The sequence below is a fragment of the Corvus kubaryi genome, unplaced genomic scaffold (genome assembly GCF_017639235.1).
Source record: "Corvus kubaryi isolate FWS band 111438036 unplaced genomic scaffold, C.kubaryi_AGA036_p1.0 37385, whole genome shotgun sequence".
In the NCBI taxonomy this organism is placed as follows: Eukaryota; Metazoa; Chordata; class Aves; order Passeriformes; family Corvidae; genus Corvus; species Corvus kubaryi.
Genome location: NW_024581127.1, coordinates 14,030,729 through 14,043,998, shown reverse-complemented (window position 1 = coordinate 14,043,998; position 13,270 = coordinate 14,030,729). Strand labels below are relative to the sequence as shown.

Sequence of the window (13,270 nt, the reverse complement as noted above, 5' to 3'; positions counted from 1 at the left end):
TAGTGTGGGGTCTCTCCTGCATGGGGGGGCTGCCAGTGGTGCATCTCTCTCACAGTTTACAAGTTTCTTTGCCAACAAGCTGCTCCTCACTTGGAGCCAGATACAATCCTCGAAACAAAGCCCTAAACTACTTCAAACTTTTCAGAATTTTACTCCTTTATCACACCTTAATGACTCATAACTTTTTAAATGTCACATCCCAAAAACATTGTTTCTCCAGCATATAAAACAGAGAGAAAAAGCCCTGAATTTCAAAGCAAAAATAATAATAATTAAAAAAATATTTCTTCTGTATTGGAGAATTCCCCTCTGCCTTGGTTTACTATTTATAAACCACCAGTCTGGGATTAATTATTATAAATCCTTAAAGCCGAAAAGAAGATTTTAGGCATTTTATTCTACGTATAATCTATACCATTATTAAACTGCAGCTCAAATGCACTTTATGTCCTATTTCTGTTGGTCACCTTTTAACATTTATGAATTTTACCTATGGTAAATTTTACTCCCTGAGAGAAAGCATTTCTTACTACTTTCAAAACATCAGACCACCCATCTGACGTGGCAGTGCTCAGCGGGAGCAGTGTCCCCTGCCAAGCACCAGGGACACTCACCGGGCACCCCGTCTCTCATCCAGTAGGAGATGTCTGTTCCATCTGCATTGTCGTAAACATCCGTGACATTGATGGGCTGCAGCAGAGTCATGATCTCTTTCACGATGTCCCGGGCTTCAGCACTGCCAGAAAAACCCAGTCCAGATGGCTGGAAGGTGCCCTCATCAGACTCCATAACAATATCAAAGTTGGAGATATTTTCCTAAACATGTAAGAAAAGAAGATATTGTGCTGTGATTTTATTTTAGCTGGCATCATATATTAGATTCTAGGTGTCAATGCGAGCATGCCACAACAAATTTGTTTCAGAAGCAGAGAAATGCTTCCCATGAAAACGTGTACATGAGCATAAATGAGGGGACCTATCTTTTTGTATGGAAATGCTGAAACCGTTCAAGTTACGTTCTGAGGCACCAGTATTCTGTAGGAGCCACAGTGTGACTAGTCTGCTGTCCCCAAATACTTGCTTTCAGACTTCTGAAGTGCCACCTAGAAAGGTAAGCCATCACCACCATATTGCAGTTTACATTTGCAGCTCTCCCTTTCTTGTCAGACCCAAGACTCTGAAATTCTGTTGCAGTGGAGAGGGTACACAGTTCTGTGGCTTTAAAATTAGAGGCATCCAAATCCTTCATAGACTGTGAAGAACAGTCTATTTAAAAGCCAGCTGCTGCCTGCTCAGAAATACATTCTTTTCAATATACCATATAGTCAACTCTGATATTGATCAGAGGATTGAAATGCCAAGGTTCTCCCTGAGACGTGAAGGAATAATAGCTATTTTAAGGAAAATTTGTGCTTCCAAAGTAAATCCTCCCAGGAAACATGAAAGGTAAGATTTTGTATACAAGTAGCATAATAACATTTGCTTTTAGTGTGTACTTGGAAAAATCTTTTTAGGTTAAAGAACAAAAATAAGCAATTTATTTACTTACCATATTTGCTCAAATTGCTCAGTTACAAAGTCTAATTGGAATTAAATACATAGGGATTTTACATGAAGGAAGATCTCATTTTTTTGGAGAGGCACAGAACTTTTAAAAAACAGTTTATGGTGATGTCAGGCAGAAGAAAGCTATACTTCAGACCACCTTGAATGTGACTAAGAGAACTTACTGCAGGTTTTACTCCTATGCCCAGATCTCATTCCAGAACTTTATGGCTGCCATTGGTTACTTACTACAAGAAAATCAATACATGGGATATGTGGTAGCAGCAACTAACAGATCCATGTCATTATCAGCATACATAAACCAACAATTCAGCAAAGAATTCTTTTACATTTTTCTGTATATAAACCCAAATATGTACTACAGGTGGCTGTGAATAATTCACACAAGTTTTCAGAAGTCCTTTATAGAATTTGCCAAGAACTGTTTAACTTTCCCAAAACTTTTCTCTTTTGAGTGAAACAATTCTAGCATAGCAGAGCTATTTACTTTTAACTTAGAAATATATTCAGTAGTTTAAAAATTTAATATAAAATCTTTGCATGATAAAGTAACTGTAAATATTATAACACCAAAAAATAACCAATCTATCCACCCATTTAACTACTGGAAATCAAAGTGCAAATAACCAATCTTGTCACCTCATTGGCAATCACCATTTTTAGACAGTGAAAAACATCTTCAGTTTGCAAAAGATTAAATGTAAATAATTAGGCTACATGTGGAATCTAGGCCTATCATCAAATACTGTCCTGAGGTCATGAGCCTCAACATAAATCACGATTCACAGACCTCTGAACACTGTGGGAAAGAAGCAGGCCAAGAAAAGCACAGGGCAGGCTAAAAGGGACCAGTGATGCTCCAATGTCACAGATACAACAGAAAGAATGTCTCAAAATGTAAATCTTCTTTATCATATGCCCAAGGAGCAAGACTTACTAAAGACAACACACATTTCAGTGGGCTGCTGAAAGGCCAACGAAAGCTAACTTAAGTATAGTGAGCCCTGCATAAATATGATGCTATGGTACTCAGCCTCTTTGGTTGACTTTCCACAGCAGGACTTCTGCCCATTTTTAGAGCAGCTGAAATGAGGAGAAGCAATAAGGGCAGTGGAAGAGACTATTCAGGGCAGTGAAGTGAGGAGAAGAGTGAGCATGGGAACAGTGTGGATACCTAAAAGAAATCTAATTTATCAAGCAAAACAACAGAATCCCTAAGTTCAAGAACTTCATAAACTGCTAGTATTGCAGCATTGCTGCACTCTTCAGTTGTGTTTTCTGACATAAATGTTTGCATGTGTTTCTAATATGAAACTGAGTAAACAAACCACCCACAATATATTACACCATATTGTTGTTCTGTAAGAAAGCTATTCAGTTCTGAGAACATGCTGGAGAGGCACGAAAACAGGACACCTGAGGGAGAGAAACTGACTTCACTGGGCAACAAAAAAGAAACAGGTCACAGCTACTTGAAGTACCATGTGTCCTTGAGAAAGCTTTTTCCCTATTTGGTCCACTAGAAGATAGGATTACTGATAAAACTACTCACTATCGAATTTTAAAGTTGAAGTCTTAAAAAAATTCAGATCAGTTTCCACATTCCCATTTTTGTACATCTACATTGGCATTTCTACTTACACAGAAAGAAACACATGCTGGAAAACATGCTTAAAATATACTGCTTAAAAATAGTGAAGATGCTTTGTCATCATTTGCCATCTATGATGCAGGAATTACTGCCAGTAACAAAGTGGGGTGAGACCATACATTGCCCCTTAACTGATTCAAGGGAACAGCAAACAAACCAGAAAGATTTTAAAAAATAACTGCAGGCTCAGCTGTTTCTGTCATTCATTCTCCTAATGAATGCACCATTTAAATAAGCATTTTAAACTCAGTACGTAATTTTTTTCAGAAAGTTATCTCATTTGCTGCATCTTGATATTGTGTCACTTCTCTTAGTACGTACCAGAAAATTAAAACTTCTTTGTGTAACCTGCTGCCTAATTCTCTGAACATCAAACTAGACTTTTATCCATTGCCTTCTTATGACTTTGTTACAGAGGAGGTCACCTCTCTTTATCATGTCATCTTTAGCTCTTCAACTGAATTTTTAAATGAAACATTACAATAAATACAGCATGGGAAAATTGGCTTTCTATAGCTTGCTATTTTCATTGAATACACAATTAGGCACAATCCTTGCCAATATTTCTCCTATTTTTAATTTTTTAATTTTAATTTCTTTATTTTCTGTTTTCTCTATAAACAATCTATTTTTATCTCTGTTAAGCAAAACTAAAAATATAAATACTTGTCATCGCTAAGGCAAAAACCTGATAACAAGAAATCACAGAACCACAGAATGCACAAGGTTCGGGAGCACAGTGGGTCATCTGGTCCAGCCTCCCTGCTTGAGCAGGGCCATCCCAGAGCACATGGCACAGGGTTGTGTCCAGATGGTTCTTGAATATCTCCAGTGACAGAGACACCACAACCTCTCTGGGAAACCTGTTCCACTGCACCTGCACAAGTAAAGAAGTTCTTCCTCATATTTAGGTGGAACTTCCTGTGCACCAGTTTCTGTCCATTGCCTCTTGTCCTGTTGCTTGGCACCACTGAGAAGAGCCTTCTCCATCCTTGACACCCTCCCTTCAGAGACTGATAGACACTGATGAGGTTCTCTCTCAGTCATGTCTTCTCACCTTATCATCTTTTTCACTCTCTGTTGGACCTGCTTCAGGATCTCCACATCTCTCTTGCACTGAGGAGCCCTGAACGGGATGCTGTGCTCCAGATGGTGCCTCACCAGGTCTGACTAGAGGGACAGGATCACCTCCTTCGACCTGCTGCCAGTGTTCATCCTAGTGCATCCCAGGATACCTTTGGCCTTCTTGGCCCCAAGGGCACACTGCTGGCTCATGAACAGCTTGTTGGCCATCAGGTCACCCAGATCCTTCTCCATGAAGCTGTTTTCCAGCAGGTTGGTTCCCATCCTGTATTGGTGCCTGGGGTGCCCCAGGTGCAGGACCCTGCAGTTGCCTTTGTTGAATTTCAGGCAGTTCTTCTCTGCCCATCTCTCCAGCCTGTCGAGGTCCTTCTGAAGGGCTGCACAGCACTCTGGGGTATCAGCTGCTCCTCCCAGCTCTGTGTTGTTGGGGAACTTGCTGAGGAGGCCTCTGCCCCTTCATCCAAGTCACTGATGAAAAGTTAAACAATACTGGGCCCAGTACTGAACCCTGGGGGACACCACCAGTGACAGACCTCCAACTAGACTCTGTGCCACTGATTACTGTCCCACCCTCTGGGATCTGTCGTTTAGCCTGTAATTACAGTAAACTTCCATTAAGAAAACAAACCCTTGTAATATGTATGAGTGGTACTTCTATTGGTAGGAAATGTTCCTTCTAGGATAGACACTGGCAATCCCAAGCAGGTATACCCTACAGTAGCTACTTACTCAGTCAAAATCCCAATTGTTAATTCTTATCAGATGTTAAACTAGACTCCAACATCTCATGACTAATCCATTGAGCCACTGATGGCAATCCCTCTTACCCAGCTAAAGCAGGGACATACCTGAAAGTATAATGCAGGGAACAACTACCCTAAAAGCCTTCAGTACTTTGGGGCTGTTTATTTAAAATAGAGTATTACTTGTCCAACAGCTCATTTACTGGTTTTCTTTTTTGTTCCAAGGAGAAAAATCACCACTTTACAGGAAAAATACTAAAGTCTGTAATGACAAACCACTGTCCTTGCTTAATGGTTCATTTGTTCCAGTGATAAAGGACATCAGTTAATCCGACATTGTGTTTTCAGCTTTCTGTTATTGATTTACACTTAACTTTAAGAAACAACAACACTTGTATTCCAGTATTTGTCTGAGAGCAGTCAGGAAACAAGTATAGCATGGCAACAACCATGTTGTAGAACTCACAGGGAAGTGATGGTCACCCCACCTGTAGTACTAAAAGGAGGTTTAGATCAGCACCCAGCTCTGTTAGGCTGGCAACTAAGACTACAGGAAAGACAAGAAAAAACACTGGAAACACCTAAGTGCATGTGACAGCTAGAAAAGAAAAAAAAGTAAAATAAATAACATCCTCTAAGTATTTAATACTATATAAACATGATGTAGTGTAATTTTGAGTTGCTGTTTAGTATGAAGGTAATTTAATGAAGCAAAACAGCATAAATTGAAACTAGAGAAAAAACCATCACAACAGCTGTTGGGAAGAGAGATGAGCCAGCATCAAGGCATAATAACCACCAGCCACAAGCGTGATCATACCATTTACACTCTTTTTGAATGAAGACAGGGAAAATTGGGAACACTGTGAGTTATTCATTTTTGTAAATTATCCCATCATTATATGGGAGAAAGCTGCTGTAAAGCTGAAGATTAGCACAATTTTTCCTAGATGACAAGGTATGAATAAGGCTCATCCTTTTGTTACAAGATAAAATATTCTTCTGCTACATTTTATAGGAAAGCAGTATGTTAAAAAGTGTAAAGGTTGAACGGTTTGTTCTGTATGTCAGTTACAAGTTCTGACTTCTGAGAAGCCAAATGACAAAAGTCCCAGTAACTTCAACAGCCCTGGAGCAATTTGGTCATGACTTATTAGCATTTCACTCAGTAAAAACATACTACGGGCATGTCTTGCCTTGTACAATATCGCAACTGTTTCCTCTAAGATGACTTGCCAGCACTCACAGAGATGACCATTCAGTATTGTAAGTTCCCTGGGATGACAGACAAGAAAAAGCAGACAGCTCTGAACATGGCAGCAGGGTAAGTAAGGCATGCCTGAAGTCTTGTCTTAGGAGGTTTTTCCTTTGACAAAGGGGCATATCAAAGAGAAGTGCTCTTCCTGGAAAACTTTCCATAACTTTAGACCTTTTACTGCTCAAATACAAAGGTATCAAAACAATGTCTGTGATTCTGAATGACCCCACCACTGTTCTTTTTCGAAAGGATTTAGATTTTCACTAGAAAATGGGCAAAAATGCCAAAATTAAAAATTGTGGTTTACATCTTTCAACCAAAGATGATGTTTACTCTTTCAGGAAGCTAATGAGTATTTCTGCAACTTTCAACCAAAGGTCAGTGAAAACAAATTTGCAACACCTTTGAAATAATCACAGCACATACATAATTTTCTACACCTTGCGCAGGTGCAGGGAGTGTGCACTTTCCTACAATCGGACATCCCAATGGACCAAGGACCTATGGTTGGGTGAATCTGCCTGAAGCATGCACTGGAAGCAGCTATCCTCAGAAGATGTCTCTACCAGGTTCAACTGGCAGCTCTGCTATTCTCATGAGAGAAAGAGAGGAAAGATGCACAGAGAAAAGTTTTCCTAACGGTAGAGATGCATGAATTTTGTCTACATGGAATGAAGACTAGGCATCCAGGAGATAGTCTGTCATGACTAATTTGGGGTCTTCCATGCTTCAGGCAGTATAAGGAATAAACCTGAGTTTGTGTTTTAGCAAAATCTGTCCTTCTCTGCAGCTTTTACAAGGAAGCTGATTCCTAAATACTAAGAATTACGAATTCCTATGGACTTAGAACTGGTGTAAAATATAATTCCATAACTATTCTGTGCTATTACTGTGCTTAATACAATCAGTGGAGCTACTGCCTGTTGTGATACCAGAGAATACAGTGCAATTACTTTCTGTAGTTTTGCAAATGGACATTTCACTCTTTCTGCATTTCTTTCCCTTTGCAATGAAAGGGATCAACAGGACATCAGTGACCTAAAAAGGCAGCAGTAATTTTACATAATCTTTGATTACAGAGAATATTACCTGAGGACAGTCAAAAGGCTAATGGTCAACACATTTTGCTGGGGTAAAAGAATCCCTATTGAAGTCCTTGATACGTTTGGTTCAAATAAGACACAAATTCATGTCTTACATTTCACCAGAGCACTTGGTACCTCAGGCTATAAAGTATTCTGAAAACTATGGTTTTGAGGAGCCAATATTTTCTGTAGAAGAATCATTTCACCTGAAAGTGACAGGATATTTTTTGAATATTTGCTTCTTAGAGAAAGCAACTCATTAGCAAATCACAGTAGAAATCTCATGTGAGCATCAACAAAGAGTACTTAAACTAGTACGAAAGAAATGCCAGCATTTCAGAAAGTCCTGTTTTCATGCAGACACAGTTCAAGCAAAATATCAGATCTTGGTACTAAATACAAAGAAGAAACCACAGTAAACACTGGTGATTGATATTTATCACATGGGTAAACCTTAACTAAAATGTTAAAACACTGTATGGCATGTGCACCAGAAATTCAGGTAAGTACTCCAAATATCATTAAGATAGGAATACCAACATGCAGAAATATTTTAAGAATGCCTTCTGTAATGGGGTTTGAATTGAATTCCTAACACAATAATGTCTCCAGTGATCACAACAAAGTTACTAGAGTAAATTGGAAGGTGGCCTAGGATCTCTTAGTCTTCTAATTATAAAATGAATTTGCTTTCCCAAGAGATTGTACACAATACTTCTGTTCCAAAATAAATATAATCAGTCATTCATAGTCCCTTAATTCAACTGGGTAAATAACTGTAACCTTGTTTCATGGTACACAGACCTTTCACAGAATCTAGTCCAAAGCAATAAAAAGGAGGGCAGACACTCCATTACATGTATTTCTTTCTCCCTTCATGAAGACAGTCTAAGAGTAAACACACAAAAAACTTAACCCTGGTTGAGAGTACTCAGGTATCTTTGTTAAAGGTTGTAGGAGAATCTGTACTGAAGAGTTGCATCATGAGGCCTTCTAGAATTTTGTTCCTTCTGTTCTTCCGTTCAACTTGTATAAGAAAGTAGTGTTGCAATGTTTGATGATTCTGAGGTTATTTACTGTATTGTCTGTATGTAAGAGCAGCAACTGGATCACACAACACTAAGCACTGGAACGCAACTTCAGATGTAGCATCAAACTCCAAGCTCTGGAGTCAGATTTGCTCTTAAATCCTTTAATTTCATTGCTCTTTATCAAGATAAAGAGCTTTAATGTTAAAGAAAATCAACCCTTTTTCTAATCTGGGATTAGATCTAATTCTTGGCTAACAGCTAAAAGCAATGAGCGCTTCAACAGGTATCTCCTTTGGAAGCAAAGGTGCTGGTAATTCCCCTGAGAGGCTTCTACCCCATGGTCAAAGAACGAGCACCAGCAGGTGCTCTGTGCTGAGTTGGTGAGGGGCAGGTACTGTTGCACTAGTGGAGGCACTGAAACTGCTAGAAGACACACGGCTTTCAACTCTTGGAAATGGCTTAGAAAAATGATGCAAAGAAAACAGTGGACGAGGACCATGTGATGCTCTCCAGAAAAATATTTGATAAACTGAAAGAATTGCTGTATGAATAATGTATCTGTCTGAGCTTCACCTGACTGCAGTTGGGCAAATATGCTTTTCCTAAGCACATATTTACTGGATGCTGTCAGTAACGGGAGACAGCACTAGTCTAGACTGCCTAGAGCACTAGAGCTTTTGATCAACACAATATGGCAGCTCTTACACTCTCATAAAGCCCTGAACAGCTAATATACCCCTATCACTAGCTTTAATAATCAGAAATGATAATACTGGGATCTAGAGAAAGACTTGAGCATTATAAATAATGCCATTACACAAGGAGGTGTGTTAACTATTGGCACCATAGTAAAACCACTATGCTGCTATCTCAGTTATTTGTGCGGTAACTTATCCACTTTCTAGCAGTGACAACCTACAATGATGGATGAGGAAGAAGGACCTGAACGTGAATTGAAAGAAATAATAAATAAGTGACAAAAATAAGAATATCTGTACTTGTCCAGTACTATATTGTCTTTATTTCTTCTCCCTTGCCACATTTCCACTGACATGAGGAGGTAATCTACAATTACCCGTATCTGCCTGTGCCGAATTACTGCATTCATATTTCTACTTGTTTGTAACGAACTGAACTCATAAGTCCAGCCATGTAGATGAGTCATACAGGCTGTCTTTCATTTAACAAGGCATCTTTAAATACCACTCTTATTTAACTTGTACTCATTACCATCAGCAAGCAATGTGTGTGCCATACTATCCTAATTGGCAGAAATTTGAGCAAGTAAATCATTAAAAGGTTAAGTTATTTTTCATGCTAAACTTAATGTACAGTATTAATCAACTTCATTTCATTGTTATGAGTAATGCAACGTCCTATAGTCAAACTAATTTATAATTATGCCAGATCACATGGCAGGGGGGAAACAAGAACAACAAACAACAGACGGATGTCATTTCTGCTTAAATTCTCCATGTAAATTACAAACTGTTCAGTCAGACAGGGCTTTCTTTGCAGAGCCCAACATCCGGATGGAATCTCACCAGCAGAGCAAGAACTGAGACACATCTTTGTCTCAACTTTTTTAAAACCAAATTAACCAAATATCTGGTAAACAACACCCAGCCTGCTTTACATTTCTCTATTTGATCCTTAGGTCTGCTTTTTGGTATTATTTCTGAATAGAAATCTTTGAGACAACAGTGAAACGAAGCCACTTTGGCAAAAGATGAGACATGCATGAGACAATTTCATGTGTTGCTGACATCACCACTATAGATAGGATGGATCTTACTGTCCAACATGGAAATCCACAGAGGCAAATCTTCAGATACATTTCTGATGAGTGGTGTGCATTAGGCACAGAGCATCCTTCCAGCTGCTCCAAAATCCACTTCTGTACATAAGAAGCATCTCTTTCGTGTGCTACTTATTCCAGAATATTTTATTCTAGTTTAATCCTGCTGAATATCAGAGTACCAGTGGTAAATCCAGAGTCCTTAACATACACTAAACTGCAAGCTGTCACCTCCCTGAAGTTGAGAAAGCAAGCTCTGGGGTACCTCTTCCAAATAAATGACAGAGCTGAGTTATCCCTATAATTTGGAGATACAAGGAGGTACAACATTACAGAATTCACAGAATGCCTGGGTTGGAAGAGACCTTCAAGATCATCGAGTCCAACCCATTATATATGGGTAGCTAAATATACTTAGAAATATTGAACTAGTTAGTGGGAAATATATGATTGTTCATCAATTAGGCAGAAAACTCTAAGTTCTCTAAACCTATCTCTGACAACTCTATTGCAGATGCAAGTTGATCTGATTTGGTTCATCACGATGAATTTGATTCAAGTGAGGTTTCCATTTATTTGTTCTGATAGGTTGCTTAGCATTAAAAATATGCTCTTAAGAACTGCTTGTAAGTCTGCTTTCATACTGTGTAGAGCAGGCAACTTCCTAGGCACATTTGCATTCACCTTGTCTCTGCCTTGGATGTATTAACCATTGTTGACAGTTATACTACTTAATTAGGGAAAAGAATAAAAGATAACTAATTTAGAATAGTTATACAGGTACAGTATAATTCTTCTGTGGCAAAACCCCCAAACATACACATATTCCAAAGACTTATCTCCAAAATAGTTTTGCCAAAACTTTCATGATGTACTTTGAAATGGCACCTGTTGGCAGGAGAGACAGATGTGATATTTTTATCCTCATAGCCATAAGTCATAGAGTTTGTGTGTTCTTTGCATCACCAGAAATCACCCTTTTAGGATGTTCCAGACCCACAAAACTAACAATTGGCAAAGTGCATTATAGATGACACACTATCAACATAAGATAGCAAATATTTTTCTTTGTATTATTTTATGTTTTACTTTGCAAAATATTATGGGAAAATGCAATGAAGCAGAAATATATAAGGCAAACAAAATTTACTTATATTGCAAACATACGTGGGCCATTCATCATTCATTCTCAGAAGGTTAGCTATGTTTAAAAGGTATGGAAGATATCATCATGAAATAACTGTTTCAGAACACTTTTGTGACAGAGTATCTTAGGTCAAGTGGAACACAAACGTGTGGTTGCATCGCTTACTGTTAAATGTAAAATTAGGTTTACATTTATGATTAAACCCAGAAAATATACTTCCAGGCAGAACTGTAATCACTGGTTTTGGTCAGATATTAAGCTGAACATTTTGACAAAAATAGTATTCAAGTCACAAGACTGGGGAGAAAAGTGCTGTCAAGAAAATAATGAAAAGATATATTTACCTTGTGCAACTGATAGTATTGCTTGGCACCTATTCCTCCTTGCTCTTCTCCTGTCCATAGCACCAAGCGCAGTGTCCTTTTTGGACGAAGTCCTAAAACACAGTTTTTAATATTGTTTTTAATATTCGATACGGATCTATTTGAGTATTTTTTACATTCATCTCCAGCCACCAATGGATGAAAAGCCTGTGTTTCCACAAACCAAACACAATCTATATCAAGTGTGGGGTTTTCTGTCTAGAGTACCCTTTTCTTGTTTAGGGAGAAAGAGTGGGGCGTGGGAGAGCCCACATGAGGAAGAAATGGGCAGTTGTGGTGCTGCTGCCAGTTGCAGAAGCACAAGAGAAGTACAATTCAGGGACATACTGAAAGTGTCTGAAAACCACAGCAGAAAGCAACTACCTTGATAGATTTCTGAAACACATGCTTCTGTCATTGTGGTGGTCTGCCATAAGTAATGCACATCCGCTTGTAGCATATCCAAATCAAATTTTCATGAAAACTACCATTGCTTTGTCATGGTTAATTTATTACAATTAATTGAAAATGAGCTGCTGGATTTTTATGAGGAATGTTCATCCATTTCAAGAACTGAGGGGCTATGTAGTATTACTTTGCTTTTTATCAGAGAAATTAAAAGCAGCAATCTGTACTTTGGAATCTGAAATAGAGTCAGCTGCTAAAAGTATGCACAACTTTCTGAAACAAGGCGAACATGAAGCCATTTTCTATTTTGCTACGGTAGCTCAATCAGAAAGATAAGTTCTCAGATAAATTTTGAAACCATTTTTGCCATGGCAGAACTGATCAGATAGAAGTTGCTGTCCTCTATTTATTTGACTGTTTCTATTCATAAATAAATACAATGAGAGAAACTTGAGAGCATGGAAGAGCAAACAGATAAAGAAAATACTGTTCTCTGAGCAGTGGAATTCTAATTACAGTAGAGAAAAAAATAAAGAAAAAACATGAGGAGACTATCACAAGTGATAAAGCATAAAGTACCGCACACACTTTTGTGCTGAGAAAAAATTATATCAGTATCACTGTCAGAACTTCTTTCATTTCCTAACTGAAATGGATGAAGACTGCCAATAGATTTGACCTTCATTAATTTTTTTCTTTTGACACAATGAATATGATCTGAAGATTTCTTTCTCGAAACTGTATGCTAGCAATCCTCAGAACTGAAGGCAGAATATAGAAGGAATACCCCAAATCTGCATAAAAGAGCTTGGATTTTCCAGTATTTTATAATGAAGTGCAAACAAGTGGTTTAAAGGTGTATTTTCTGAATGTTGATCTACTGACTGTAAACAGAAAGGTTGTCAAACCTCATTACTTTAAAGACAACCTTCTGCACACCTCCCAGTGGATTCCCTGCTCTCCTAAATCACAACAGTAACGGATTAGCCTCCTTTGCTTTTCAAATTAGTCAGATGGCCTATGAGGTAAAACTGAGATAATAAAATAGCCATTGGTTTGAAGTCAGAAAGATTTAAGCCCAAAATAACTCCAAACCCAATAAAAAAACAAACAAAAAAAAAAAAAAAAAAAAAAAAAA

The 13,270-nt window shown here is 38.2% G+C and overlaps 1 protein-coding gene across 1 annotated transcript in view; it reads right to left on the bottom strand.

The window, feature by feature from the left end:
• Nucleotides 1-13,270, bottom strand: part of CPQ (carboxypeptidase Q) — a 149,090-nt gene that overhangs the window by 28,895 nt on the left and 106,925 nt on the right. Inside the window, exons 6-7 of the mRNA XM_042036244.1 lie at nucleotides 11,707-11,798; nucleotides 615-816 (exon numbers count right to left, since the gene is read on the bottom strand). Coding sequence (XP_041892178.1) covers nucleotides 615-816; nucleotides 11,707-11,798 — 294 coding nt within the window. The remainder of the gene's footprint in view (nucleotides 1-614; nucleotides 817-11,706; nucleotides 11,799-13,270) is intronic.